The sequence below is a fragment of the Grammomys surdaster genome, unplaced genomic scaffold (genome assembly GCF_004785775.1).
Source record: "Grammomys surdaster isolate TR1022 unplaced genomic scaffold, NIH_TR_1.0 310, whole genome shotgun sequence".
NCBI classification, from domain to species: Eukaryota; Metazoa; Chordata; class Mammalia; order Rodentia; family Muridae; genus Grammomys; species Grammomys surdaster.
In genome coordinates, this window is record NW_021604729.1 from 888667 (window position 1) to 912667 (window position 24001).

A 24001-nucleotide genomic window follows, 5' to 3' on the forward strand; every position below is an offset into this window, starting at 1 on the left:
TGGCACATGCCTTTAATCCCAGCACTTGGGAGGCAGAGGCAGGCAGATTTCTGAGTTCGAGGCCAGCCTGGTCTACAGAGTGAGTAGTACAGGGCTACACAGAGAAACCCTGTCTCGAAAACAAACAAACAAAAAAGGGTCAGTGTGATGGCTCAGTACATTGAGGTACCAAGCTTGACCAGAGTTTGATTACCCAGGAGCACAAGGTGGAAAGAGAACAAACTTTGCAAGCTATCCTCTGACCTCCAGACATATGCCTATGTACATGCATGAAGGCAAGCAGACACACAGGCACTAATAAGTACATGTAAAAATGACTATAACAACAAACAACAACAACAACAACAAAACACCAGGTGATTGTTTTTATGACAGATGCTGAATCGGATTCCTCCATTCAGGTTTAGACACAAAGTTGAGTTTTAGAGACCAGCTCAGTAACATCCTTGGGTAGTAGTGACATTTCAGTACTTCAATCCCTTGTGTTCAAATGATAAATTGGTAAGATGCTACTACTTTGCCAGTGGGTCTTTATTTGTGTTGCTTTAAAAGGAAAGTTCTTCTGGAAATCCCCGAGTACTTCTAAGCTTTCTAGTTTCTACTTCTCAAATTTAAATGTCAATTCTGTCCACAAAACATATCCTTAATATGAAGGCAGAACAGCAATTATTCTCATTTTTGATGAGAGACTGAGGTTACATTGCTTGTCTATGGTAAAGGAGATGGAGGACCTAAGTGTTCTTCCCAAACAGGACACTACCAGAACTCCACAGGGTAGGAAACACAATCTGCAAGTAAGACTTGGGAACTGTGAGTGGTCAGGATGACTTAGAAGTGCTCCTTAACTCAGACAAAGGACAAACAGTGAGAGGTACAAGTAAAGAAAGATTCACATTGGACTCCTAGGGGGCTCACCATGTCAGCTACAGCTGTAAAGAAACCACTGCCAATCATCAAGTTACACTTAAGAACCTGAGGTTATCCTATATCACACAGGACCTGTATCAGTTCGTACCCATGCCCGACACCTCAACAAATCTATTCAATGCAGAATCCGTAAACAGCTCACACCCCATTTATTATTTAAAAATATTTTGTTACAAAAGGAAAAAAATACAATGCAGTATAAAAGATTGACATCGTCATCAAGTTTATTACACAATTTCCAACCTATCAGAAAGACAAACAAATCACCGACAACAGGGGGACAGGGCCTTGACCTTTTGAGGACTGGGATTTTTTTTCTCCTTTTGCCATGTGGAATAAAACTAAAAATTATGTCACTGAGTTAAAATAAAAGTGGGGAGAAAATAATTCTCTGGTTAAACAGCTTTTCTGATATTTTATATTTTGTTTTTCCTTAACTGTCACTTTACTTTTTTTTTCTTCTACATTTTAAAAAGACACCCTGAGCTGCTTTCAAGAATAAGCATATCACTTAACACTTAGCCAATCTGGCTGGGTGCCATGTTGGTGGAATAGGGATTGGTTTAGGGGACAGGAAAATAAGCCACAACTTGTAGCCTCTGTCCAAAGGGAATGTCTCTCCAACCTTGGAGGCACTCCCTCAGTGACTGAAGGGGTCTATCAGAAGTATGCTGGGAAGAGAGAAAGTATCCAATTCAGTCTCCCTCCCCCCTACCCTCTGAGTCTGAAGAGTCTCCAATGACCCTATGCCTTACATACCAAGTCCCATCTCACATGTCGCGTCTCTTTTCACATTAGATCTCACAGGCTCTGCAGATGCATGCAGAAAGAACATCACCCTATGGTATTCCAGGACTGTGGCTACCTCTATCAGGAGCAACCTATCACAATTTGGATGCTTAAAAAGCAATTCCATTTGCTTGTGCAGAAAATGGTCACCAGGGTGCTGGTCCTTACAACTCTGAGCTGAGTTCACTAAAGTCTGGCTCCAATTCTTCTCTGCTCCTTGTTAAAGGCTGGAATCACCTCCAGGCAATGTGACAGGGAAAGTATCAGAGTAAAAGGATAAAAAAAAAACCCCCAAAAACCAAAACAAAAACAAAAACTCACAGTTGTGACTTTACCTGCCTATTAGTGCTGAGTTATCCCACAGTTAAGTCAAAGTATGTACCTTGGAAATGCAAGCCTATGCTTACATCAAACCTGAAAAAGAGCCCATGTGAGTAGGCTACATACTGCTCAAATTGCTTTCTTCCCCACACTTCTGGTACTTTTATTAACTAGGGGGTCCTCATTACTGAGGTCCCACAACATCCCCAAGTCCAAAAAGGCAGTACCCTCCTCTAAAACAAGGAAGAAGCCTTCTTGGGGAAGGATTCCATGTTAAATGGAAAGCCTCAGGGAAAGGAAACACCTAAGAGCTGGTTATTGCAACAGACAGACAAGCCTGAAGCAGCAAATGGTGGTATCTGGCTGGCCTAGGCTTCCGGCAGATAGCAACCTCCTGGGTTCTGCTTCAGAGGGGCAAGTCCACTGAGGAGTCAGATAGCAAGGAGTCAAAAGGATTCAGCCCTCTAGGAGGCCAGGGAAATAAACCGTCAATATGTGAGGAGAAAACTGAGAACACTTGTCTTCTCACAGGGTAGTTTCTGTTCTCATGGTCCCTCCTCAATTGGCTAGGAAAGTAAAGGAGTTGAACAAAGTGGTATGTTAGCAGGGTTGGACCCTCTTGGCCCCATCAAATCTAGTAGTGAGGGCAGAACCCTGGGCATTTTTGGCACACCCAGTCACTTTCCTAAGATCCCATATAGAGGATCCATTTTCTCTGGGAAGGAAATTTTCTCTCAGTAACCTCACCACTGACTGCTCCTGGGCAATCAGAAACTCAGGTTTCCTTGGACAAAGCACCATTCTCTATGGAGACTATGGGCCGGACATGTTGCTGTCTTCCTGTCTGCCCTCATTCCCTACCCCAGCAAGTCTTAAGGTTCTTCCCCCCTGGCAAACAGGAGGTGTGGGATTGGGAGGGCTGCCAAGCCATCTTCAATCCTGTAGGGCAGGGGTTTTGCCTGGAGGAAGTTAGGGGTTTGAAAGAAGGGAAAGGGGTGGAGCGGCCTCCGTTCTTTAGTCCTGATCAAGGTGAGGAGATGCAAGTCCATTAAAAACAAATTGCTTCCACCCAGACTCCTGCAATGAAAGCACCAGAAGAGAACACTAGTTAGAGGCCACTCTCTCATCAGTGGGGGCTTATATGAGATAAACTGGCAATTCTTGAAATCACAACCTCAGTCAGAATACAGGCAGAGAAAGCAAGCTTAGCAAAGTAGAATAATGTGGGTTGTCTGGCACAAATAATGTGAGGGAGTGCCTGCAAGAAGCACAGTGAAGACATTAAAAAAAAACCCCAAACGGTGGCATATCACTTTTAGGTTAAGAGGAAAAAAATAGACAATGGAATAAGGTTTCTGAAAGCAGTTTGAGAATATTTTAGCTGGGAAAGGTCAGAAACTAACATTTTAAGAAATGTTGCTTTAAGGAAACAGGTTCAGAAAATTTATTCTGAGGAAGTCATAGCTTACCTTAAGGGCAAGGAAAAAAAAAAAAAAGAAAGAAAAGAAGAGAAAAGAAAGCAAGAAATGGGAGGGACAATAGCAAAATACCAAGTTGTGTATTTAACCAAATCCATCAATCCCCTAGTACCCAAGAGATCCTAGCAAGAAGCATGCACTTCCACTGCAAACTCCTCAATACCTGTTGTTTTCAAGTAGCCATGGTTAAAACAGACTACAAAACCACCCCCCCACCCCACATACCCCAACCAAAACCCCACAAATCAAACCAAAACACAGATTCCAAAACTTATTCATGTGCACATAAGACACACAGCACAAGAGCTGTTCCAGGCTGTACTGAATAAAATACAAATGATTAAGACTTTCTCCATCTAATAGTCGTGGGTATGGACTCAAAAATACAAGAACACTAAACCTGAATGACCTGTCCAAGAACTAAAAGGAGAGCATAGAAGAAGGAAAGAGTAGTAGTTATCAAAAACATCTGACAGCCTTACCTAATAGAAAAGCTCTACTAGGTCTTTTGTCACATTGCTAATCTTAAGGTCCCTAGCAACCTGAAACCTGTTGCAGCTCACATGTCTCTGCAGTGAGGACCAGGGGCAGCTCACATGTCTCACATGTCATTGCCAGATGGCAGTATGTTTTATATCACTTGGTGATATAAAATAGAACCAAAGGTCAAACGGAAAGAGGAGAATTAAATTCAGGTGTAGACAGTTTTACTAACTGAACCTGGAATTGCAGACATACACAAATGCTTAGCCTTTATAAAAATACCTTTGAAAAGAAGCTTCGTAAGCCTGGCAGTGGTGGGCGTAAACCTTTAATCCCAGCACTTGGGAGGCAGAGGCAGGCAGATCTTTGGGAGTTCAAGGCCAGCGTGCTCTACAGAGCAAGTTCTAGGACACAGGACTGTTACACATAGAAACCCCGTCTTGGGGGGAGGGGTTGGGTGTGGGGGGAAGGGGGAGAGAAAGAGCCATCCAAAAAGATATACACACATATGCTATGTAGAAGAGATCTGCATGCTGCCTCCTGAGCTGGCACTATTCTTAGCTGCTACTCAGAATTGGAATGATCTTTACCTTGCTGGCTTCTCCAAACGTGCAAGTATTTGTCTCAGTTTCTATAAAGAAAAACTGAAGCTCTTAGTGCCTTCTTTGTTTCCTAACATACAGGCTTCTGTAGCTTAGGCTTGCTTTGAAATCAAGACCCAACCTCCCTACCTTAGTCTTCCAAGTGTTGGGATTACTGGTATGTATCATCACAACTGGCTCAATCTTTAAACTCAATCACACCTGAACAGAAAGCTCAGTTTTCAATGGATCAGGAGATTATGGATGAAGTGAGGATGATTCTATTTCAAGTAAGAAACACCCTAAAATAATGGGACAGTTACAGAGAGTTGAACACACAGACCACTTAGGTATACCCTCAAAACTTCAAAGCATACACATGCATATCTTGAAGAAATGGCATTTGTGAAGTGTCCTTACAGAATGAGATGCACAGGATAACTGGTACATCAAGGGAACTGGTGTTGGCAGTAGTGTCTGAATGCATACAGAAGTCAAAGATCTCTCACTTCAGTTGGCCCTTCTGTCTCAAACCCCAGAGCTGGGGCCCTCTCCTGAGAAACAGAAGAGGATGCTGCTGTTCCATTGTAGCCTCTGCACAAAACATGCCTTTCCTGATCAGGGAACACTTACTCACAGGACAGAAATACAATTGTTTGTAAGTAAAGATGCTGTCAATGCTGTTCAAATCACGTGGAGGATTAAGTTCTTTACACAGATCTGTATACAACATGAAATCTTCTTACAACTTAGTAAATGAAAATAGAATTCAGACTACCATGAAAATTAAAGATGATTTTTTTTTCTTCTCAAAAGAGGGAAATCGCTTTAAAGCATCTGATTCACTTGTACACATATGTTATGGGAGACCAGGAAAGAAGTGATATAGAAAATTTACCCAAGAGTGAGTTTCCCTTATTTTGCCATAGGCCTGTACCAGTCAAATAGATGTTTTCTGTAACTACCAATGAAGGACTTCCAGATGGATCAATGAATCTTGCTGACAATTTCACTACCAAAAGGTTATCAAAGGAGCAAATCCACCAGAATGGTGATAGTCAGTCATCTATGCTAGTAAAGTACACCAAATAAGGCTCTAGAGACTACAACTGCTGCTTTGTATAGACCAAGTAACAACTCTCCTTCTGGTCATTTAAAAAAAAAATATTATTATTCTTCAAGATAGGGTTTTTCAGTGTAGCTGGCTGTCCTGGAACTTGCTTTGTAGACCAGAGTAGCCTCCAACTCTGAGATATGCCTGCCTCTGCCTCCTAAGTCTTAGGATTAAGGGTGTCCACCAGCCCAGGCTCTCCCAGGTTACTCTTGTCCCAACCAATTCCAAAAACTACATACCAATACCCCACAATTCCATAAACCATCATGTGAGGTGATTTTTTTTGGGGCAGGGGGAGGGGACGACAAGGTCCTACTATATAGTCCTGGCTGACCGTGAACTTGTAATTCTTTTGTCTGAGCCTCCTGAGTACTAGCATTATAAGTTTGATCACAACACCCTGTGCTGGCTGTTTTGGATTTTAAGTAATGCTTCAACTGTGCTAGCTCAAAAGAGAATTGATGGTGCTCCTTAATAAAGGGATAGACTAAGACACCCATGCCCACCTTGCCCAGCCCCAACAAGAAGGAAGGCCAAAGCCACTTGAGGGTTCCATCTTCATTAGCCTACATTTCTACAAGCTATATATATTAATGTGGACACCTTTCAAAACGCAACCCATTGCAAAAATCTAGAGACAAACACAGAACCCATTCAGAGCTTAGCTGCTGGCTCTATGCGGGTTATCCTACATTTGATAATTCTGTGAGATAAGAACAGAGAAAGCCTATTTGTTTTTTTAAATATATAGAGAAATAAGGCACGGAATTTGATGGGTGGGATGATCTGGGGGGAGACAAAGGAAGGGAAACCATAATCAGAATACACTGTGTGAAAAATATTAAAAGATTAAAAAAAAAAAAGAATCATGAAGCATGAAGCTTAAAAAAAAAAGGAACAGACAAAGGTATAAACTGAAAGTCACTTTTATCATTCCATTTACTTTCTGTAGAAGATGACAAAACATCCTCAGCTACAAGTCTGTTTAAGTGCCAGGCTGCTTTTAATACCGATTCTTAAGAGGCAGTGGCGGAAGGGATTTTCTGAGTTCCAGGCCAGCCTGGTATACATAAGGAGTCCAGGCCAGCCAGGACCACATAAAGAGACCCTGTCTCAAAAGACCCAGAGAGGTTGAGGCAGATAAAGCTAACAACACAGAGGGCAAACACAAAAGTAATGCTTTCTTGTCTGTTAGGAGGCTGTCCCTATGCAGAGTTTTACAGACTTTTTAAAAGGTTTGAGTTTACCAAGACCTATGAAAATGCATAAGAAGTGAGGGTTCCAGCCGGGCGGTGGTGGCGCACGCCTTTAATCCCAGCACTTGGGAGGCAGAGGCAGGCGGATTTCTGAGTTCGAGGCCAGCCTGGTCTACCGAGTGAGTTCCAGGACAGCCAGGGCTACACAGAGAAACCCTGTCTCGAAAAACAAAAACAAAACAAACAAACAAACAAAAAAAAACCACTGGCTGCTCTTGCTCTTCCAGAGGACCTGGGTTCAATTCCCAGCACCCACATGGTAGCTCACAACTGTCTGTGACTCTTGTTCTAGAGGATCTGATACCCTCACATAGACATACATATAGACAAAATACTAATGTATATAAAATAAAAGTAAAAAAGAACTACAGAGCCTGCTCAAATATATTACTTTAGAACAATCAATCAGGTAACAGACCAGGTAGATCCTTCTAGCCATATTCTAGTCTATTTTATACAGCTCCACAGAAACAGAACCAACATCCATTCTTTCTTACACCTCAAACAATCCTTGTTAGTAGCTTTCAGTTGGGATTGCAAAATAGTGTGATAAAAACTCAACAGTCACAGGCTCATCCTCCAAGATGGAGAGCTTTCTGTGAATGAAAATATAGAAAAGCAGAGCTGAGGACAGGAAGCCCAAATCCTGCTGAGGCAGTCCCTGAACCAGAAGAGCTGACCTACCTTTTTAATCATCCACACCAATTCCTCAAAACTCCCACCTTTAATAAAACTTACTAAAACCAAAAATATCTCAACATCTCTAAAGCCGTTAAAGATTTTTCAGAATCGTTTTCTACTCTAAAGCTTTTAATGGATATCAATTCTTGAAGTCAGTAATATTTTATCAGAAAAACTAAGGTAACAATCTCTTCTGCCTTGATCAGTTTTCCCTTTTACTTGAAAACTGGGATTTAAATGTAATAATACATGATATTATTATTGATAATGATAGTAACAATGGCTTTCATTTATTAAGAACTTGAGGGAGGAGGGCAGAACATTTCTATTACAAATTTTTTTGTTTTGAGACAGGGTCTTACTTTGTAGTCCAGGCTGCCCTTCAACTCATGGCAATCTTCCTGCATTGGTCTCCCAAGTGCTGGGATTACAGGCATGAGCCACCATACCCAGTTCACATACAATCCACTGGCCAGGAACAGGGCTTCTTTCCCACCTTTCTCAGTGGTGCCGGTCCCGTTCTCTATCCCGGTGTCTCTCATGCTCCCGGTTCCTCTCTTGGAAATAATCATCATGCCGGTCTTCATTATGAAGCAAGTCTCGGTGCCTCCTGCTACTTTCTCGGGACCGGCTGGGTGACCTCTCCCTGGACCGATGTCTTTTCCTGTCAGAAACATCCTTCAGCCTCAACCCCAATGGCCCACACCACATTCTTTCCAAATGAGGTTTTGTATCTCTCAATGTTTGCCTAAAGTCTTCTCTATCATAGGGACACTGTCGGAGGATCTTAGCTTCTTGATGCTTAATCTTTTGGGGGGAAATGACTGACAGACCTTTCTAATGTACTGAACAGACTATTTAGAATTTTCCAATTATGATTTTACCTTTACAACAGGTCTGAAAGCCAAGTACTAGGACTTCTCCCCTTAAGTTCTCAGAAAGTTGCTAACTTCCACACTCAAGATGGCCATACAGATAATTAGCAACAGAACTGAGACTCAAACCTAAGCCAAATGGTTAAAATCCCCATGTGTCCACCTAGCCCCAGCCTCCCAATTCCCTGACCCCATGGTGTCAAGACTGAACCTACGGCTTCATGTGCTAGGCAAGAAGTCTGATCACTGAGCTATGTCCCCTGATCTTGAAGCCTATGTTCTTTTTTAGATTCTTTCTCCTAAATGAGGCCACTGCCTCTACTGAACGAAAGTTGTAGACATTAGCAATACTTAATTAATGAAAATGTCTCATTAATCTTTTCTCCTTAAAGATGTGAATGTAAGGGGCTGAAGAGATGGCTCAGCAGTTAAGAGCTCTGACTGTTCTTCCAGAGGTTCTGAATTCAATTCCCAGCAACCACACGGTGGCTCGCAACCATTTGCAATGGGATCTGATGCCCTCTTTTGGTGTGTCTCAAGACAGCAACAGTGTACTTATATACATAAAATTAATAAATAATTCTAAAAAAAAGAAAGAAAGGAAAGGAAGAAAGGAAGAAAGAAAGAAGAGAAAAGATGTGAATTGAGCCCAAAGCAACCAACTCACCTAGAAGAGCTTCCACTGGCACCCACACTGTATGACTTGGCCTCTATGCCATGAAGACAGTCCTTAAGAGAGGAGATGAGGACCCGGCAGCGCTCATCATTGGCGACTCGGGACTGTTTGATAACTGCAATGGCTGTGAGTAGTGTCTCAATGGCGTCACTGTAATCCCCTGATAGGATGGAGAGAAAGGCCAAGGATGAGCAGAAGCAGCAACCAAACTGGACCAAAAGGAGAATGCAGGAGGATATAAATTGTCTCTAAAGAGCCATAGTAAAATGGACAAAGGAGACATAGTAGGTATGAAACTGAGTAACAGCTGTAGTCTAGTATGAAATCTGACATATTCTAGTGGCCTTATAATTAGTGAGTGCATTCTTGTCCAAGGGCCACTTGACAATACCGATGAAAATAAATTGTCCTAGAGCTGGAAAGATAGCTCAGCTATTAAAATCACTTGTTGCTCTTGTAGAGGACCTGGGTTTGATTTCCAGCACCTACATGGCTCACAACCATTCATATCTCTAGTTTCAGGGAACCAGATGGGCCCCTTGAATCCCAGGAATGTATGTGGTATATATACATATGCAAAACACACATAAGTTTAAAAAATAAACTATTTTTTTTTAAAAGATTTATATATTTTATGTACATGAGTTTTATTTATTTATTTTATGTGTATGAGTATACTACAGCTGTGGGCATCAGATCCCATCACAGATGGTTATGAGCCACCATGTGGTTGCTGGGAATTGAACTCAGGACCTCAGGAAGAATATTCAGATCTCTTAACCACTGAGCCATCTCTCCAGCCCAAAAAAGAGACTTTTTTTTTTTTTGGTTTTCCCAGACAGGGTTTCTCTGTGTAGTTCTGGCTGTCCTGGAACTCACGCTGTAGACCAGGCTGGCCTCGAACTCAGAAATCCACCTGCCTCTGCCTCCCAAGTGCTAGGATTAAAGGCGTGTGCCACCACTGCCCAAAAATAAACTATTTAAGCCAACAATTCTAAAAATTTTCTGTTCACACAACTATGTATGTTTAACCACGTTTTAATAATATTGTTTATTGTTTTATCTTTGCTAGGCTACATCAACTAAGGAACAATGGCTTCATAGATAAATTATGAAAACTGATGAGATAAATCTGTAAGCAAAAAGATCATCTATTAAAAGTGTTTAGCACAATGTTAGACACACAGGAGGTCTCAACAAGTAATAGAATTAAGCTATATTAATAAGATAGGTGTCTAAAATATAGAAAGCAAAAGATAAATACTGCTTTTTTTTTTTTCCTGTGTGGTACTGGGTGCTGAACTCATAGAGCTTTGAGCATACTAGGCAACTGATTTGTCACCAAGCTACACATCCAGCCTTGCAGTTCATTTTTGTAAGAAATAACCAAAATTATACATATGTTGTGATATGTGTACTCATCCCCCAAAACTGCAGGAATACCCACCATTCAGAAGGTAGTCTTGGTAGTCCTCACATAAAATTCATTTTTTTTTTCTTAAACACAGTATTGAGTCTACATATTATTTTTTTCAAGACAGGGTCTCACTGCATAATACAGAGACTCACTTGCTTCTGCCTCCTAAGTGGTGGAATTAAAGGCGTTGACACTATGTCTGAATCTATACATTATTTTAAATTTATAATCAGACACACACACACACACACGTATATATAAAATATACACACTATTATTTGTATATGTAATATAGTTTTCAATGAAAGGGTAACACACTGAGAAATTTGCTGTTGGGTAGTTTCATCAATGTTGAAACACCACAGAGTGTACTTACATAAACTAAGGTTTCACTCGATGATATACACAACACACACAAACACACCATATATATATTTCTATGGGACCATTGTGGTGTACAAACTGTCTAAAATATCATCTCTCTTTCACATACCTACACTTGTACATTAAAAAAAAAAAATCATGCTGCCTTCAATAACTAAACCTTTCATTTCCCAAATGTGTACCTGACTCAACAAGTCCACAGAGAGGTCTGCTGAAAACAGTAACTGGGTGGCTTCCTTTACACAAAGTAACAAGAACAGAATGGACAGAAACTATGAAGAAAACATGGCACTGTGAAGGACCAGGAACACTGGCATATCAGCTCCACACAGGCAAGGAAGTTCTGTTTTAGAGGCACAGAGAATAAATATTATAGTTTCTATGATTGGAATAAAAAAGAGAGAGAGAGATAAAACTCAGGGTGATGGGACTGACATTGAAAAAGAAACAAAGATGGTTTCTTCTAAACTCCTCTGTGTATTGTATAACAATGAACATGCATTAATTTTTAATTTAAGAAGTAAAGTTACGTTTTTTTGATGAGGGAAGAGCTGAGAAGAACACATACTTTGTTTTTAAACTCCTCTGTAGAATCAAATTGAAACCAGAGGTCAGAAATTATGGAAAACAGGTTAACAGTCAATTTGAACTTACTTCTTTGAATACTAACAGTCTATATTACATTTAGATCCATGTGGGAAACCCGCAGGAAGAAAGTGAGAATGACTTGGACCAGAATTCCAAACCCTTCTGTTCTAGTATGCCAGGCCATTGCTCTACCCACTGAGGTACATCTGTAAACTTTCCATTCTGCATCCTCTTCTTTTATGTCCAGGGCTTGCAGAATCCTAGTTGCTGATTCTGCATGTACTGCTGAGAGTAGGGCAAGTTAGCCGAAAGGGTACTATACCTTAAGGTAACAACAGACTTGCCTTCAGAGGACAGTCTATTCACAGGCCACCAGCTCTGCCCAGGCTTCTTAGTGGTACAGAGCACCATCTAGTTGAGGTCCCACGTCTAAAACCCCAGTGCTTTTAATGCTACTTGGAGGTGGAGCTATTGCATAAACACAAAGTCTAAAGATCACTTCTGAGATCAAGATCTCTCTGAGACAGCAATTACATTCCATAATAAATACAAACAGGAAATAGTATCTATTACTCATAGTCAAGAAACTGAGTTATTGTCTACAAAGCAAGTCTTGACATTTGACTGGAGTTTTCCCAAAGCCAAGAAATCAAGTCACATACTGCTTTTGAAGTGCACATCTTCTGACCTCTAACAGCACTCCAACTCAACTTCTTAGAGTTTTCCAGATGGATATGACAAAGGGGAAAAATTTAAGGCAAAGGCAATAAAGTAAGAGTTAATTACCTGCACTAGCTCCAGACACTGCTTTGGAAATGGCACTGCTGGAAATTGCTCTGTTGCGCTTCATTATCTCTTCAAATTCAGCCTCACTCACTGTAGAAGGTGGAGGGCCTGAATCTCGGCTGCAGAGAGACAATTACACAGCTGACTGCCCACAACCTTTGTTATTTTCACCATATTCTATAGTACTATTATTCAATACTTCTCTGGGTATGTCTTAAATGTTCATTCTTTTCTTCAAGGACAGGATTTATATCATATATGTTCCTAATTTTGGTTTAACTCAACAGTAGTAATCATTGTAGCATTTGCAGCAGTTATTTATGGCACTGAGTTTAAACAAGCTGCTTAAATGGAGCTATGAAAAATATGTTTTTGGTCAAGCAGGTAAGATGAAAACAGAAAACACTAAATAAAAGACAATGACAGAGCTGGGGAAGCTCATACAGTGCTTGCCATGCAGGCATGAGGACCTGAGTTCAAATGTTCAGAATCCACATAAAAATATCAGACACAGTGGAGCATGCTTATAACCCAGTGCTGGGAAAGAGGAGACAAGTGGATCCCTGGGGGTCACCGGCTAGTCAGCTTTAGTTTACTTGGGTGAGCTCCAGGTCAATGAAAGACTGTCTCAAGCAAAGTGGACAGAATGTTTGAGAACGACACCAAAGGTTGTCCTTTGGCTTCCCCATGAAAGTGTACACAAGCACACATGTAGCCGCATACACATGTGCATCTGCACATACAGGCATGCAAAACAAACCTCCGGGAGACACTAACCTATGTCCCAGGACTCAATATCATAGTGAGAATATACAGGAAAACTACCAGCATTCAGTGCTCATTCATGGAAAATGTCTAAAACACTCTTTGCTTTTTTTGTTCGTTTCTTCTTCTTTAAAAAATTTATTATTTTGCCTTGCATATATGTCTTTGTGATGGTGCCAGGCCCCCCTGGAACTAGGAGTTACAGACAGTTGTGAGTTAACAATTGGGTGCTGGAAATTGAACCCCTGTCCTCAGGAAGGGCAGTCACTGCTCTTAACCACTGAGCCACCTCTCTATCCCCTTTGTTTTTTGAGACAGGGTTTCTCTGTGTAGCTCTGGCTGTCCTGAAGTCACTCTGTAGACCAGGCTATCCTCAAACTCAAGAGGTTAACCCACTCTGCCTCTGGAACTATGAACCATCACCACCACCAACCGACAAAACTCTGTCTACTATTGCTTGGTATGGTAGTAGATGCCAGGACTTTAATACCAACATTCAGGCAGCAGAGGCAGGTAGGTTGGTGAGTTTGAGGCCAGCTGGTCTACCTTGTCTCAAAAACAAACAAACAAACAAATGTGTACTCTATTATCCTGGCTCAAAGCTTCAGGGAAAAACAGTTTTTACCTGCCATGGTGATTATAGGGTGTAGAGGCCTTCATGTAAGTATCTGGTGGAGGCCCCACTGTAGCATTTGGTGGGGGGAAGAAGGCTGGATTGAGGTGAAGGGCTGGTGGGATGGCCCCAGGGGGAGGTACAGCCAGATGAGGAGGTAATCGAGGAGGAGGGGGCATGAGATGCTGGTAGTGGATACCAGGAGGAGGAGGAGGGACACCAAAGCTTGAGGAGAGAGGTGGTGGGGGTGGAATTGGGGGTGGGGGCAGACCCATTAGGGGAAGGGCTGAAGGAGGACGGTTAAAGTAGGGCAACACGCTGGGGGGCTTATCCACACGAGCAGATGAGGGTACAAGATTCTCAGAGGGGGTTGCCCGTCCATCAGCAGAATCACTAGAATCTCTGGAGTGGGCCCGTGGAGGTATTCCTGCAAAGCAAAACAGAGCTAATGTTACTGCCCAGGCAGGCTTTGGATTTAGCAATAGGACCAGCTCATCTCTCAGCAAGTCTGTTAACACATAAAAGAATACAAGTGAAGCAGCTAAGAGAGAAGAAATGAATGATCTGGTGCCTTTCTATTGGCCTCAGAAGAACAGAAGTATTTTAGTTAAAGTCAACTCCAAAAAGCAATAGCACTCTTAAGTCTTGTATGTCAATGAATGTCCTCATCTAGGATCCTCAAAGTGCTTAAGACATTTAACTCTTAAACTTGTTTCCTATTTTCAAATAAATATATATGCTCCAAACAACCCATAAGGAAATGATGATGTTTAAGCATGCTCACTGATGTTCTGCTGGATTTTACCTGCCTTGAAGCCTATGGTCCCAAGAGTTCAGAGACTCAAGACCACTACGAGTTATACTTTATTGTGCTGAATTCTAGAAACATTCTCTTTGCCATGGAGCTCTAGTTAGGGAACTGAAGAACAAACAGGAAAAGCAGGAGACAGAGTCATTCTCTATCTATATTTTATTCAAAGAACTAGCTCTGCCTAGTTAAAGTAGACCCCAACAGATCATGACATTATGGCCTTTAGAAACTTTCAGATAGAAAGATTCTTAGCTAACACAGAGGAGCAGAGTACTTCTTAAACTAGAACTTACATTTAGGGCCAATGCTCAAGGCAAGCTTATGCTGGGATTAACTGCAAGACATACCATCTTGACTTCTTCACTAACAGATATTGCCAGTCTGATACTGGTCCTGTTCCTTATGTTTCAAACAACACGACAACCTGCTCCTTTCTCAAGCTGGTATACACCAAACAGGTTTTAAAGCATGTCTAACAGTTAACAACTTTCTCAGGTACTGTTCCAATATTGATTTGTATATTTGGTTACAAGTCCTAGGCTGTCAACACAAAGGACAGTTGTTTCCATTAAAGAGGCTCTATTTTCACTGGAAGGACATACCCCATCAACACAAGGAACTACTGTTTTAGAGCTAAGTACAAAGTAGTGACAGCAGGTATGTGATGAAATGCTCTGCTACCACCCACTCCCTAGTAGTGAAAGAAAAGGAGGCTGATTGTTTCAGGTAGGCCCTTGCATGGTAGCTGTACCTTGCTTGTGAAGTCAGGATAAGCCAAGACTGGTCCTCAGGTTTAGAAATCTGATTTTAGTAATTCACCAGGGAATAATCAGACCCCAGGAGACTGGATTATGCTATTCAAACTGATACACAAACCAAAATAGTAATGTATTAGTTGATAATGACAAGTATTTACTGCCAAGCAAACTGGAATACCTGTCAGCTGGTCAGTGCACCCTCTTCTCAGGAGGAGAGCCTTAGTAGGAGACCAAGGTAGTAAGAGATTGATGAACAGGGTGAGATTAGAGGAAGTCAGAGGAACTTAAGGGAACAAGATAACAGAATACTGCATTTTAAAGAAAAACTAATGTGATATACTTGCCAGCCAACTAAGTATTCAATAACTGTAAGCATTCCCTTTTCTCTAGGACAACAATGGCGAAACAACGCTTAACTTTTATTACATAATACTTCTTGTGTTTGATTTTTGCAGAGTGCACCAAATATATATTCACGATAGAATCATACCTTAATTACAGTTAGGATGTCTGCTTTTTGAGAAGCACATCTTAAAAAGCAAGCTCATTCATGGTGTGCCCATTTATGCAAGAATACAGAATTGACCAGTGATAGGAACTTTAACCATTTTTTTTTTAGTTCAGATGGGAAAGGGGCCCCAAGAAGTGAACTGAATTGTTCAAAAAGCCAAAAGGAAAAAGAGTCAAAAGGCAGAACCTACTGACAACCTGAACCTGACTCCCAGCACTGTCTTCTTTACACAAATCTCATTCTTAGGCCCACTCACTAATTGTGCCACCAAACCATAACCAACCTGGCCCCAAATCCTCCACAGCGACAAGCCCACAACCTCCCCCCATCATACAGATGGTCTCCACGTACCCCCTCTTGGGACTCGGACGCACTCACGTTTCCGAGCCTGAGCCTCAAACTGTGATAAGTTCTGCCGGGTGGCCGGCCTCACATCTACTTTTTCTCCATTAAGAACTTTTCCTGGTAAGAGTTCCAGCAATTTGTGGACAGAATTTTCAGAGGCTACTACCACCTCAGCATACCTTAAGGAAACAAAGTAAAAAAGGAATAAAACATTTAGACACTGGACAAAGGAAAAGGTATCCTGCTAAGTTATTTAAACACCCCTCCACCCCCACTCCCTATCAGCAACAAGAAGGTGCCACCCTATAGATTTCCTGTTTGTCCTTACTTTTAGGAATTTAAAATTAACATTCTTTCCCTTCAACAGACGGATGTTCAATTTCATTCCAGCTAGGTCCCAAATCTTTGGCAGTTTGTCAAAACCAAGGTAGTAAGCTAGGCCAGGGTGGAAGTGGGTTAGAATCCAAGTTCAAACATGTATATTAGATCTGTCACCCTAATACTACAAATGCAAAGGGGCTCCCCAGCTCTAGATCTCACCCTTTAGACTGGCCATTTGCACGGTTCTCTGCAAATTTCAACTCCACCACATCATAGACTCCTATAGATCGAATAACCTGGATCAGCTGCTGGTCTGTGGTCCACTGGGGCCGGCAAGATGGAAAAGGGAGAAATGTCAAGAGCTACATGCCTACTACCCACCCACCCAGATGTTCCAACTCCTGTTCCCAAATCTAGGACTCCAGCCACAACCATGACCACCCACAGGAAACCCCAAAGCCCAGTAATATTTCCAATCAGTGCAGGCTTTTCCTGTAGTCCTAAACTCTTAAACCCATTTAATCCCACAACCCCTGTTTGGGGATTAAGACTAAAATTTATTTTAATTTTGACTGACATATGAGTTGGTTGATCATCATTTCAAACAGATTGCTAGCAACTTTAATTACAGACCTGACAGGCTACAGTTGACCATGCCAGGAAGATTCCCATCAGTATATACATTTCCTGATTTGGCACCCCACCACCAGCCCCAAAACATCTCACACCATAACTTTTACAGAATAGTTAGCACATATCCCAAATACACTATAGCTATCAAGGTCTTTGATCCCCATCACCCACCATTATCACAGGACCATCTAATGACCACCAAGAGTTCAAGGTGTTCACTCTGATATCTCGTCCCATAGATGACCCTGCTAGACATAAAGCCCCAGGGTCAGGGGCAGTAATAAGATGGCAGAAAAGGCAACTACCCACTTAATCAATGCTTTCTTCGGCACCAGTACGTCCTCAGGATAGTTCTCTTTCAGAGATCAATCCAACCTGATCCCAGGAAAAAGAAATCCAACCCCATCAGAGCACAAAACAGTGCAACAGTGGTTTCTGAAAATGCCATCACCTCCCAGTGCTCTCCCTCCAGCCCACCTTTAAGATTTTTGGTTATCCTTGCTCACCCAGGAGAAGCTGCCTACATAGACAGCCGCTCGACGACTCCGCAGGCCACTATATGTATACAGAATTGCAGGGGTCTTGTTGTTTGGTTTGGGAGCAGGCTCCTGGCGAACAGGAGGGGGTGGTTCCGTGCTACTGCTTCTGTCATCTGAAGGCTGTGAGGCAGCCGTCAACACATCATCATATAGGTCAATCTGATCTGTATTGTTGAACTCCGAGTCCTAAAAGAGGGAAGATTGATAATGGAGTCTTCAAACTTTCAGTTTGTCTCTTCTGCTTCATTCTAGCTGACTTAGAACCCTATAATTAAACGCTTTGTAAAGCAATGTACAATACCTCCTTGTCCCACCCTAGGAAAAGGGTACAGAAGACTTAGGATTTGAAACTCTTAGTATTACTTAGGAAAATTTCAAGATTTTATTTGTAATGGGCAAGTTTGAGTTTAGCCTCCTATGAGAACCAAAGAAATAGTAAATAAGCAAACAAACCAATATGAATAACGAGATACATTTCCTGAGGTACATGAGATCAGTGATGTTAGATCAAAGACCACATCTTAGATATATTAAAATATGTTTTTAATATCAAGTTATATATTAGTATTATATTTAATAAGAACACATTTATCTAGAAATATAAAGCAGAGGAAAGAATGCAAAAATGAGTAGGCAACAAAATGAAACAAACAAACAAACAGACAGACAGAAATCAAACAACTGGGAGTTATCCTTTGGATATACAAATGACCCAGGGAAACGTCCAAGCTCAGAATACAACCTCAGCTTTCTTCTTTTTTCTTCTCCCTTCCCTTCTCCCTCCGGCCCAAAGGTTGATTGGTTATTTATTTATTTAATGTAAGTACACTGTAGCTGTCTTCAGACACTCCATAAGAGGGCATCATATCTCATAACGCATGGTTGTAAGCTATCATGTGGTTGCTTGGATTTGAACTCATGACCTCTGGAAGAGCAGTCAGTGCTCTTAACTGCTGAGCCATCTCACCAGTCCCAACCTCAGCTTTCTAATAGCCATCCAAGAAACATAAAAAGACAGGAGTAGAGGACTCGAGATATAGCTCTGTTGTAGTAGAGTGCTTGCTTTGCACACACAAGGCTCTAGGTTCAAGCTCCAGTATTTGTGTGTCAGGTATAGGATTTGCCCTTGTGGACTGAGATACAAAAAAGGACTTGAAACTGGTCATAGGGTCACATGTGCCAGTAATCCCAGCATTTGGGAGGTAGAGGAAGGAGATCAACAGCTGACAGCTAGCTTCATATTGAGTTTGAGACCAGCATGGGTTGTACCAGACTATCTTATAAAAAACAAAACAAACAACAGAAAGCCAGCGAGATACACTTGCTATCAAGCCTGGTGACCTGAGCTCAATCACCAGAACTCACATGGTGGAAGACAAGTTTTGTCCTCTGACCTCAACAAACATGCCATTTATAAAACAAATGGAAAAATAAAAATCAACCATCAAAATTCTGAACAAACACCCCACCTCCCAAAAGACTTGATGACTCTATCCTGTTCAATACTCTAGTCCTCAGAAGCCATTCTTAGCTTTCCACATCTATCAGTTTTCCATCCAAACTTAACCAGCTGAAAACACCCTTCAAAATTTTCTTTAAGATGGGAGCAGGAGAGTTAGCCCAGTGGTTAAAAACACTGGCTATTCTTCCAGAGTACCTGGGTTTGATTCCAAGAACCACTGGCAGCTTATAAATAACTATAACTCCAGTCCCAGGTGATCTGATGTTCTCCTCTGGCCTCTGAAGGCAATGCACACATATGATATAGACATATATACACGAAAAACACCCATTACACATAAAATTAAAAATACAGGGGTAGAGATTTTGCCTACCAAAAGGCAAACCCTGGATTTTGCTGTTAGCAAAGCCTAAACAATCACTGTCATTATCTAGAGACTTTTTTTTAAAGTATGTAAAAGGAATGCATGAAGATTTTGCATGCAAATACCTTCTCCAAAGGGTACTGCCTAGCATATAAACATGCTAGGAAAGGTCTCTCTTTACCACTGAGCTATAGTTTTGGTTTTTATTTTTTAAATTTTGAGATAGGGTCTGGCTAATTTAGCAAGTTATCAAGACTGGCCTTGAACTTGTGATAACTTTTACCTCATTCTCCTTAGTAGCTGGTGTACAGGATTATAACCATCATGCCCTTTTTTTTTTTTTTAAATAGACTTAAGCACCTGAAGATTTTGTTACAGAGAAAGATCCTGAGACAAACCCTCTAAGGATATTAAGGACAACTAGATTTTATACCACTTACCAAGGTTTTTTAAAGAGAGAAAAAAAGATTTTTCAAATGAAACTTAAAGGTAATAAGAAAATAATAGTATTTTATATACTCAAAGTTGGCAAACTAAGATTCCTTTTATGCAGTATCTGTGATTCAAAGATTTATCTAAGAGTTATAAGGCAAAAGTCATCACTGAGATCTGGTTAGTTAAAAAAAAAAAGGGTCAGTGAACCAGTATGAAGACTTCAACTTGGGGAGCAAACACATCAGTGGGAACCTTTTCATACTGTTGGCTTAAAGGCAATCAATGGGCTCTTTGAAAAACTTCTGAAAGAACAAAAAAGGATCCATCCTATAGGACCTCGCTTGTGTAGAGTACACTTAAGACAGAAAACCCAATGAATTTGAATGTTCTAAGTTTCAATGGTCTATCCAAGCCATGGAATCTAAAAAAGCTAGCAGTAGCCAGACATGGTGGAATCGCCCTCAATCCTAGTACTTCAGAGGCAAAGGCAGGCAGATTTCTGAGTTTGAGGCCAGTCTACTCTACAATGAGTTCCAAAATGACCAGGGTTACAGAGAGAAAGAAATCTTGTCTTACCTGACTGGATTGTAAAAAAAGATTAAAGAACAAACAACAACAACAAACCAAAAAATATAAACAAACAAAAACCAAAAACCCATCTATCCCACAAAAGAAGCAAAAATCAAATACACACCCATATTTTATAGGTGGCATTGCTAAAATTTTTGTTAAGTTTAAATTGAAAATATGTATTCAATATTGAATAAATATTTCACTAAGAATTTTGTTGTCAAGGATACACACAAAAAGCTGTATTATGTCATAAAACTTCCTAGTAGGAATTTGATTTTGCCCTCCAATATGTTCAATTTTCCTACCTTCTAGCTCCTTCTCAGAATCTGACCCAATGAAGTAACTAACTTGGATATAGTTTTCTCAGTAAAACCATTTTGATTATTGATTACTTTTTGTTTGATTTTTAGAAGGCCGCATCAATTCTGGGCCTCATAACCACATCTCCATAGTTCTCAACACTTCCCCCCCCATCTCTGTTGCCCATTATTCTGTACTGTTACTGTCCATTGTTGTTATGTGTGTGTTTTGATATTGTAGCCAAGCTGGCCTCCAATTTGTAGCAATCCTGCCCTAGTCTTCAGAGCACTGGGAATGGATGAATATCACCATGTCTAGCTAGTATCACTTTTACTTTTAGCTACTACAAATGGCACCTATTTTCCAGCACAGAGATTCACTCTTTCCCAACACCTCACTAGCTCTGGCAGTAGTAAATCCTACAGGAGTAGTTGAAATCCTTCCTGACATAGAACCAGGTATACTTATAAGGCCTATCTTAGCATGAGAAGGAACAAACAGAAAACTCAGGAGAGTAGCAGTTCTCAGTCACCTTTCTAGTTTGACCCTGTCTAATTGAACAGTATGAATCCCAGGACTCCCAATGCAACAGCAATAAAGTAACTCTGCAGAAGGTTTTTGCAGTACATGCTGCCAGAGTTCAGAAGCAAATACCACAGGGTTCCACATAGTAAATGTGCTAATTTTCCTCGGGGACCAAAGTGCTCCTGAGGGAGTTGTATGCAGGGCTAGCTTGGGACAAATCAGTAACTGTCTGCTAAGACATTTAAAAACCCAATTCACATAGGTTGACTTCTATCTAAGCCAACTTTTAACAACTCTACCCAGACCTTTAAATAATTTAGCAGATTACACTAAAACCAACTTAGCCAAAAATTCACTTATGGAAATGGGGTACCCCTTTCTTAACTTTTAGAACGTAAATCATTCAAAGTCTATACTTGCTTCAATTTTCCCCATATCAAGCATTTTCTGCTTAGTATAAATGTCCACAAACTAATTTTGGCTTTAGAACAGAAGGTCCTTTTTAAAAAGTTAATTAATAAACAAATTACTGAGGGTAATAATGTGTACCTTGACAAAACCATGTCATGTCCACTAGACAAAAATTGTGTCTTGTCTATGACCCCTAAGTTATAAACCATTTATTACTTTTTAAATTTTAGATCAAATATGGCCCATGGTCAATGACTGTCTATTCTCCGAGGTCAATTAGTTGCAGTACCAGTCAACAACACAGATTCAGAATTGGGGGTATCTTTCAGTAATACAGAACTAAGAGAGTCTTGTTAATGAAAAAGCCATAAATTTCAAATGGCAAAAGTCTGACCCAAACAAACACATAAAACTCAGGAAAGCAAGACTAGTAGTTAAGAACACTTTCTATTTGTCCAGAGGAGTCTGGTTACTAGAATCCACATCAGGTAGTTCGTGGTCACCTGTAATACCAGCTCCATTGAACCCCACACTACTAGGCTCCTTGGGCACCTGCAAACTACTCACATGCACAAAATTTAAAATAAAATAATGGGACATATGAGCCTCTTTTGTTGCCTATCAAAGTCAGGCTACAACCTAGGCATTCTAATCCATTCTTTCTAGGTCCTTATGTGTACCCACTGGAATATACCAATAAGAAGAACCAGCTAGCTCAAGGATAGCTAAAGAGAACCTGGAAGATAAAAGTTTTAAATAGAAACTTTCTGTTGAGCTTCGACCTCAAGATCAAAGATCTCAACCTTACAGATTACTATTTTAAGGAACATTTAAAATGTAAAAACACAAATTCAAAACTAGGATGGCTGAGTCTTTGACTTGCCTTTAAACTAGTTTATTCAATGGTTTTTACCTTCCTTCCACCCATACCAAAATGCCCACAGACTTCTCAAGCTATTTAAAAAGATTGAAAACACGGAGTGGAGCTGGAACTCCCATCTTTAAAGCAGTTGGTATACTGTGTCTTTCAAAGTTATCTCTTGTACTGTCTACACCATTGGGAGGGGACTAGCAGGGGGAGGGACTAACATTCTGGAGCCGCAAGCCAAGAGAATAGCAAAGTAACAAGTATCAAATTATCCCCGCAATAATGCAACAAATGTAATTTTCATTTTTAATTATGGTTGGTCATTCAATTTTGGAATGACTGGGGAAACAATTCCACAGGCTGACTCACCATTCTATTACACTTGGGTTTTTATTTGCTCTTAAAGCAAACCCTTTAAAATTGAAGCCTGGAGGTTCAAATTAACATAAAGAGGAATGGTCAGTCGTCTTCAAAGCCTCCGCTAGGGGGAAACGCTTCGATACTAAAGGGGAATTATTTTGAGCTGATAAACTGCCAGTAGACTGATGGAAGAAAACCTAAAACTGCTACTAATTCCTCTCACCTGATTGAACTCTTCATCAGCGTATATATCAATCAAATCCACTCCTTCTGACATGGCTCCGGAAATACGCTCTCGAGCCCGGAGAACGGGCAAAGTAAGAAAGATGCCACTACGGTATTCAGAAAAGGGTAAAAAATTTTAAGGCACAAGGGTCCCAGGCTGGGAGGAGGGCAAGGGTCAACAACCTCTAGTCTCCTGAGAGGCAGCATCCCGCCAGCCCGGAGCCTGGCCCCACCCGCTCCGCCCCGCCCCCAGCCTCGCGCCGCCCCCAGCTCTCCCAGGCCGCTCGGGCTCGCGGGGCTCGCTGCCCATCACCCGCGGGCCCGACCCGAGATGCGCCGACCCGGCGCCCGTAGCTGCCTATGGCGCCACCGCCAAGTCCAGGCCTCGACTCTTGAGAGGGCCCTCAGGCCGCGCTGTGAAGAACCACCGCGGCAAACGCCGCAAGCTCAGCCCGTCGCACCTGCTAGGCCCAGGGGGCGTCCCAAGCCGGAGCCCCCCGCGGGCCCGGAAGCTCCCGCCGCCTCCACTCCAACCGGGCCCGGTCCTCGCCCTCGGCTAGGCCTGCCCTGCTCCCTCCCACAGCTCCAGGACCTCAGCCCCTCCCTCAGAGGCCCGCGCTTCCCTCCACCCGCCGTCTTCCGCCGCCGCCGCCACCCCAACCGACCCCCTCCCCTCCGCGGCGCCAACCCCGGCCCTCCTTCCGGCCCCGCAGGCCCCCGGCCGCGCGCCCCCGTTACCGGGAATATGGCGGCGGCCGCGGAGAGTCCCGACTAGGCCCGAAGCGCGCGAACCGCTCTCCGCCCCAGGTCCCGCCCCCCCACCGGC

General features: G+C 41.8%; 1 protein-coding gene across 5 annotated transcripts; it reads right to left on the reverse strand.

The window, feature by feature from the left end:
* Positions 1-1053: 1053 nt before the first annotated feature.
* On the reverse strand, positions 1054-23995 carry Cpsf7 (cleavage and polyadenylation specific factor 7). Of its 5 annotated transcripts, XM_028777457.1 has the most exons (11): positions 23914-23995; positions 23174-23282; positions 17620-17838; positions 17423-17488; positions 16700-16803; positions 16166-16338; positions 13747-14161; positions 12357-12475; positions 9173-9341; positions 8127-8294; positions 1054-3114 (listed from the first exon to the last, which is right to left on the reverse strand). In XM_028777457.1, the coding sequence occupies exons 7-10, from the start codon at positions 14007-14009 to the stop codon at positions 8132-8134; spliced, it is 714 nt and encodes a 237-aa protein (XP_028633290.1). In that variant the 5' UTR covers positions 14010-14161; positions 16166-16338; positions 16700-16803; positions 17423-17488; positions 17620-17838; positions 23174-23282; positions 23914-23995; the 3' UTR covers positions 1054-3114; positions 8127-8131. The 5 variants fall into 5 exon arrangements, 4 of the variants coding, with proteins under 4 accessions (XP_028633290.1, XP_028633287.1, XP_028633286.1 ...); XR_003712667.1 differs by lacking the exon at positions 17423-17488 and having other exon boundaries at positions 7993-8294; positions 23914-23968; XM_028777454.1 differs by lacking the exon at positions 17423-17488 and having other exon boundaries at positions 16193-16338; positions 23914-23989.
* Positions 23996-24001: the final 6 nt, after the last annotated feature.

Excerpts from the sequence above, each read along its gene's own strand:
- Cpsf7 (XM_028777453.1), bottom strand. The coding sequence starts at position 23,227 with ATGTCAGAAGGAGTGGATTTGATTGATATATACGCTGATGAAGAGTTC. Across the intron at positions 17,839-23,173 it reads CTGATGAAGAGTTCAATCAG|GACTCGGAGTTCAACAATAC; the intron begins GTGAGAGGAATT and ends TCCCTCTTTTAG. Across the intron at positions 16,804-17,619 it reads ATGTAGGCAGCTTCTCCTGG|TGGACCACAGACCAGCAGCT; the intron begins GTGAGCAAGGAT and ends TGCCGGCCCCAG.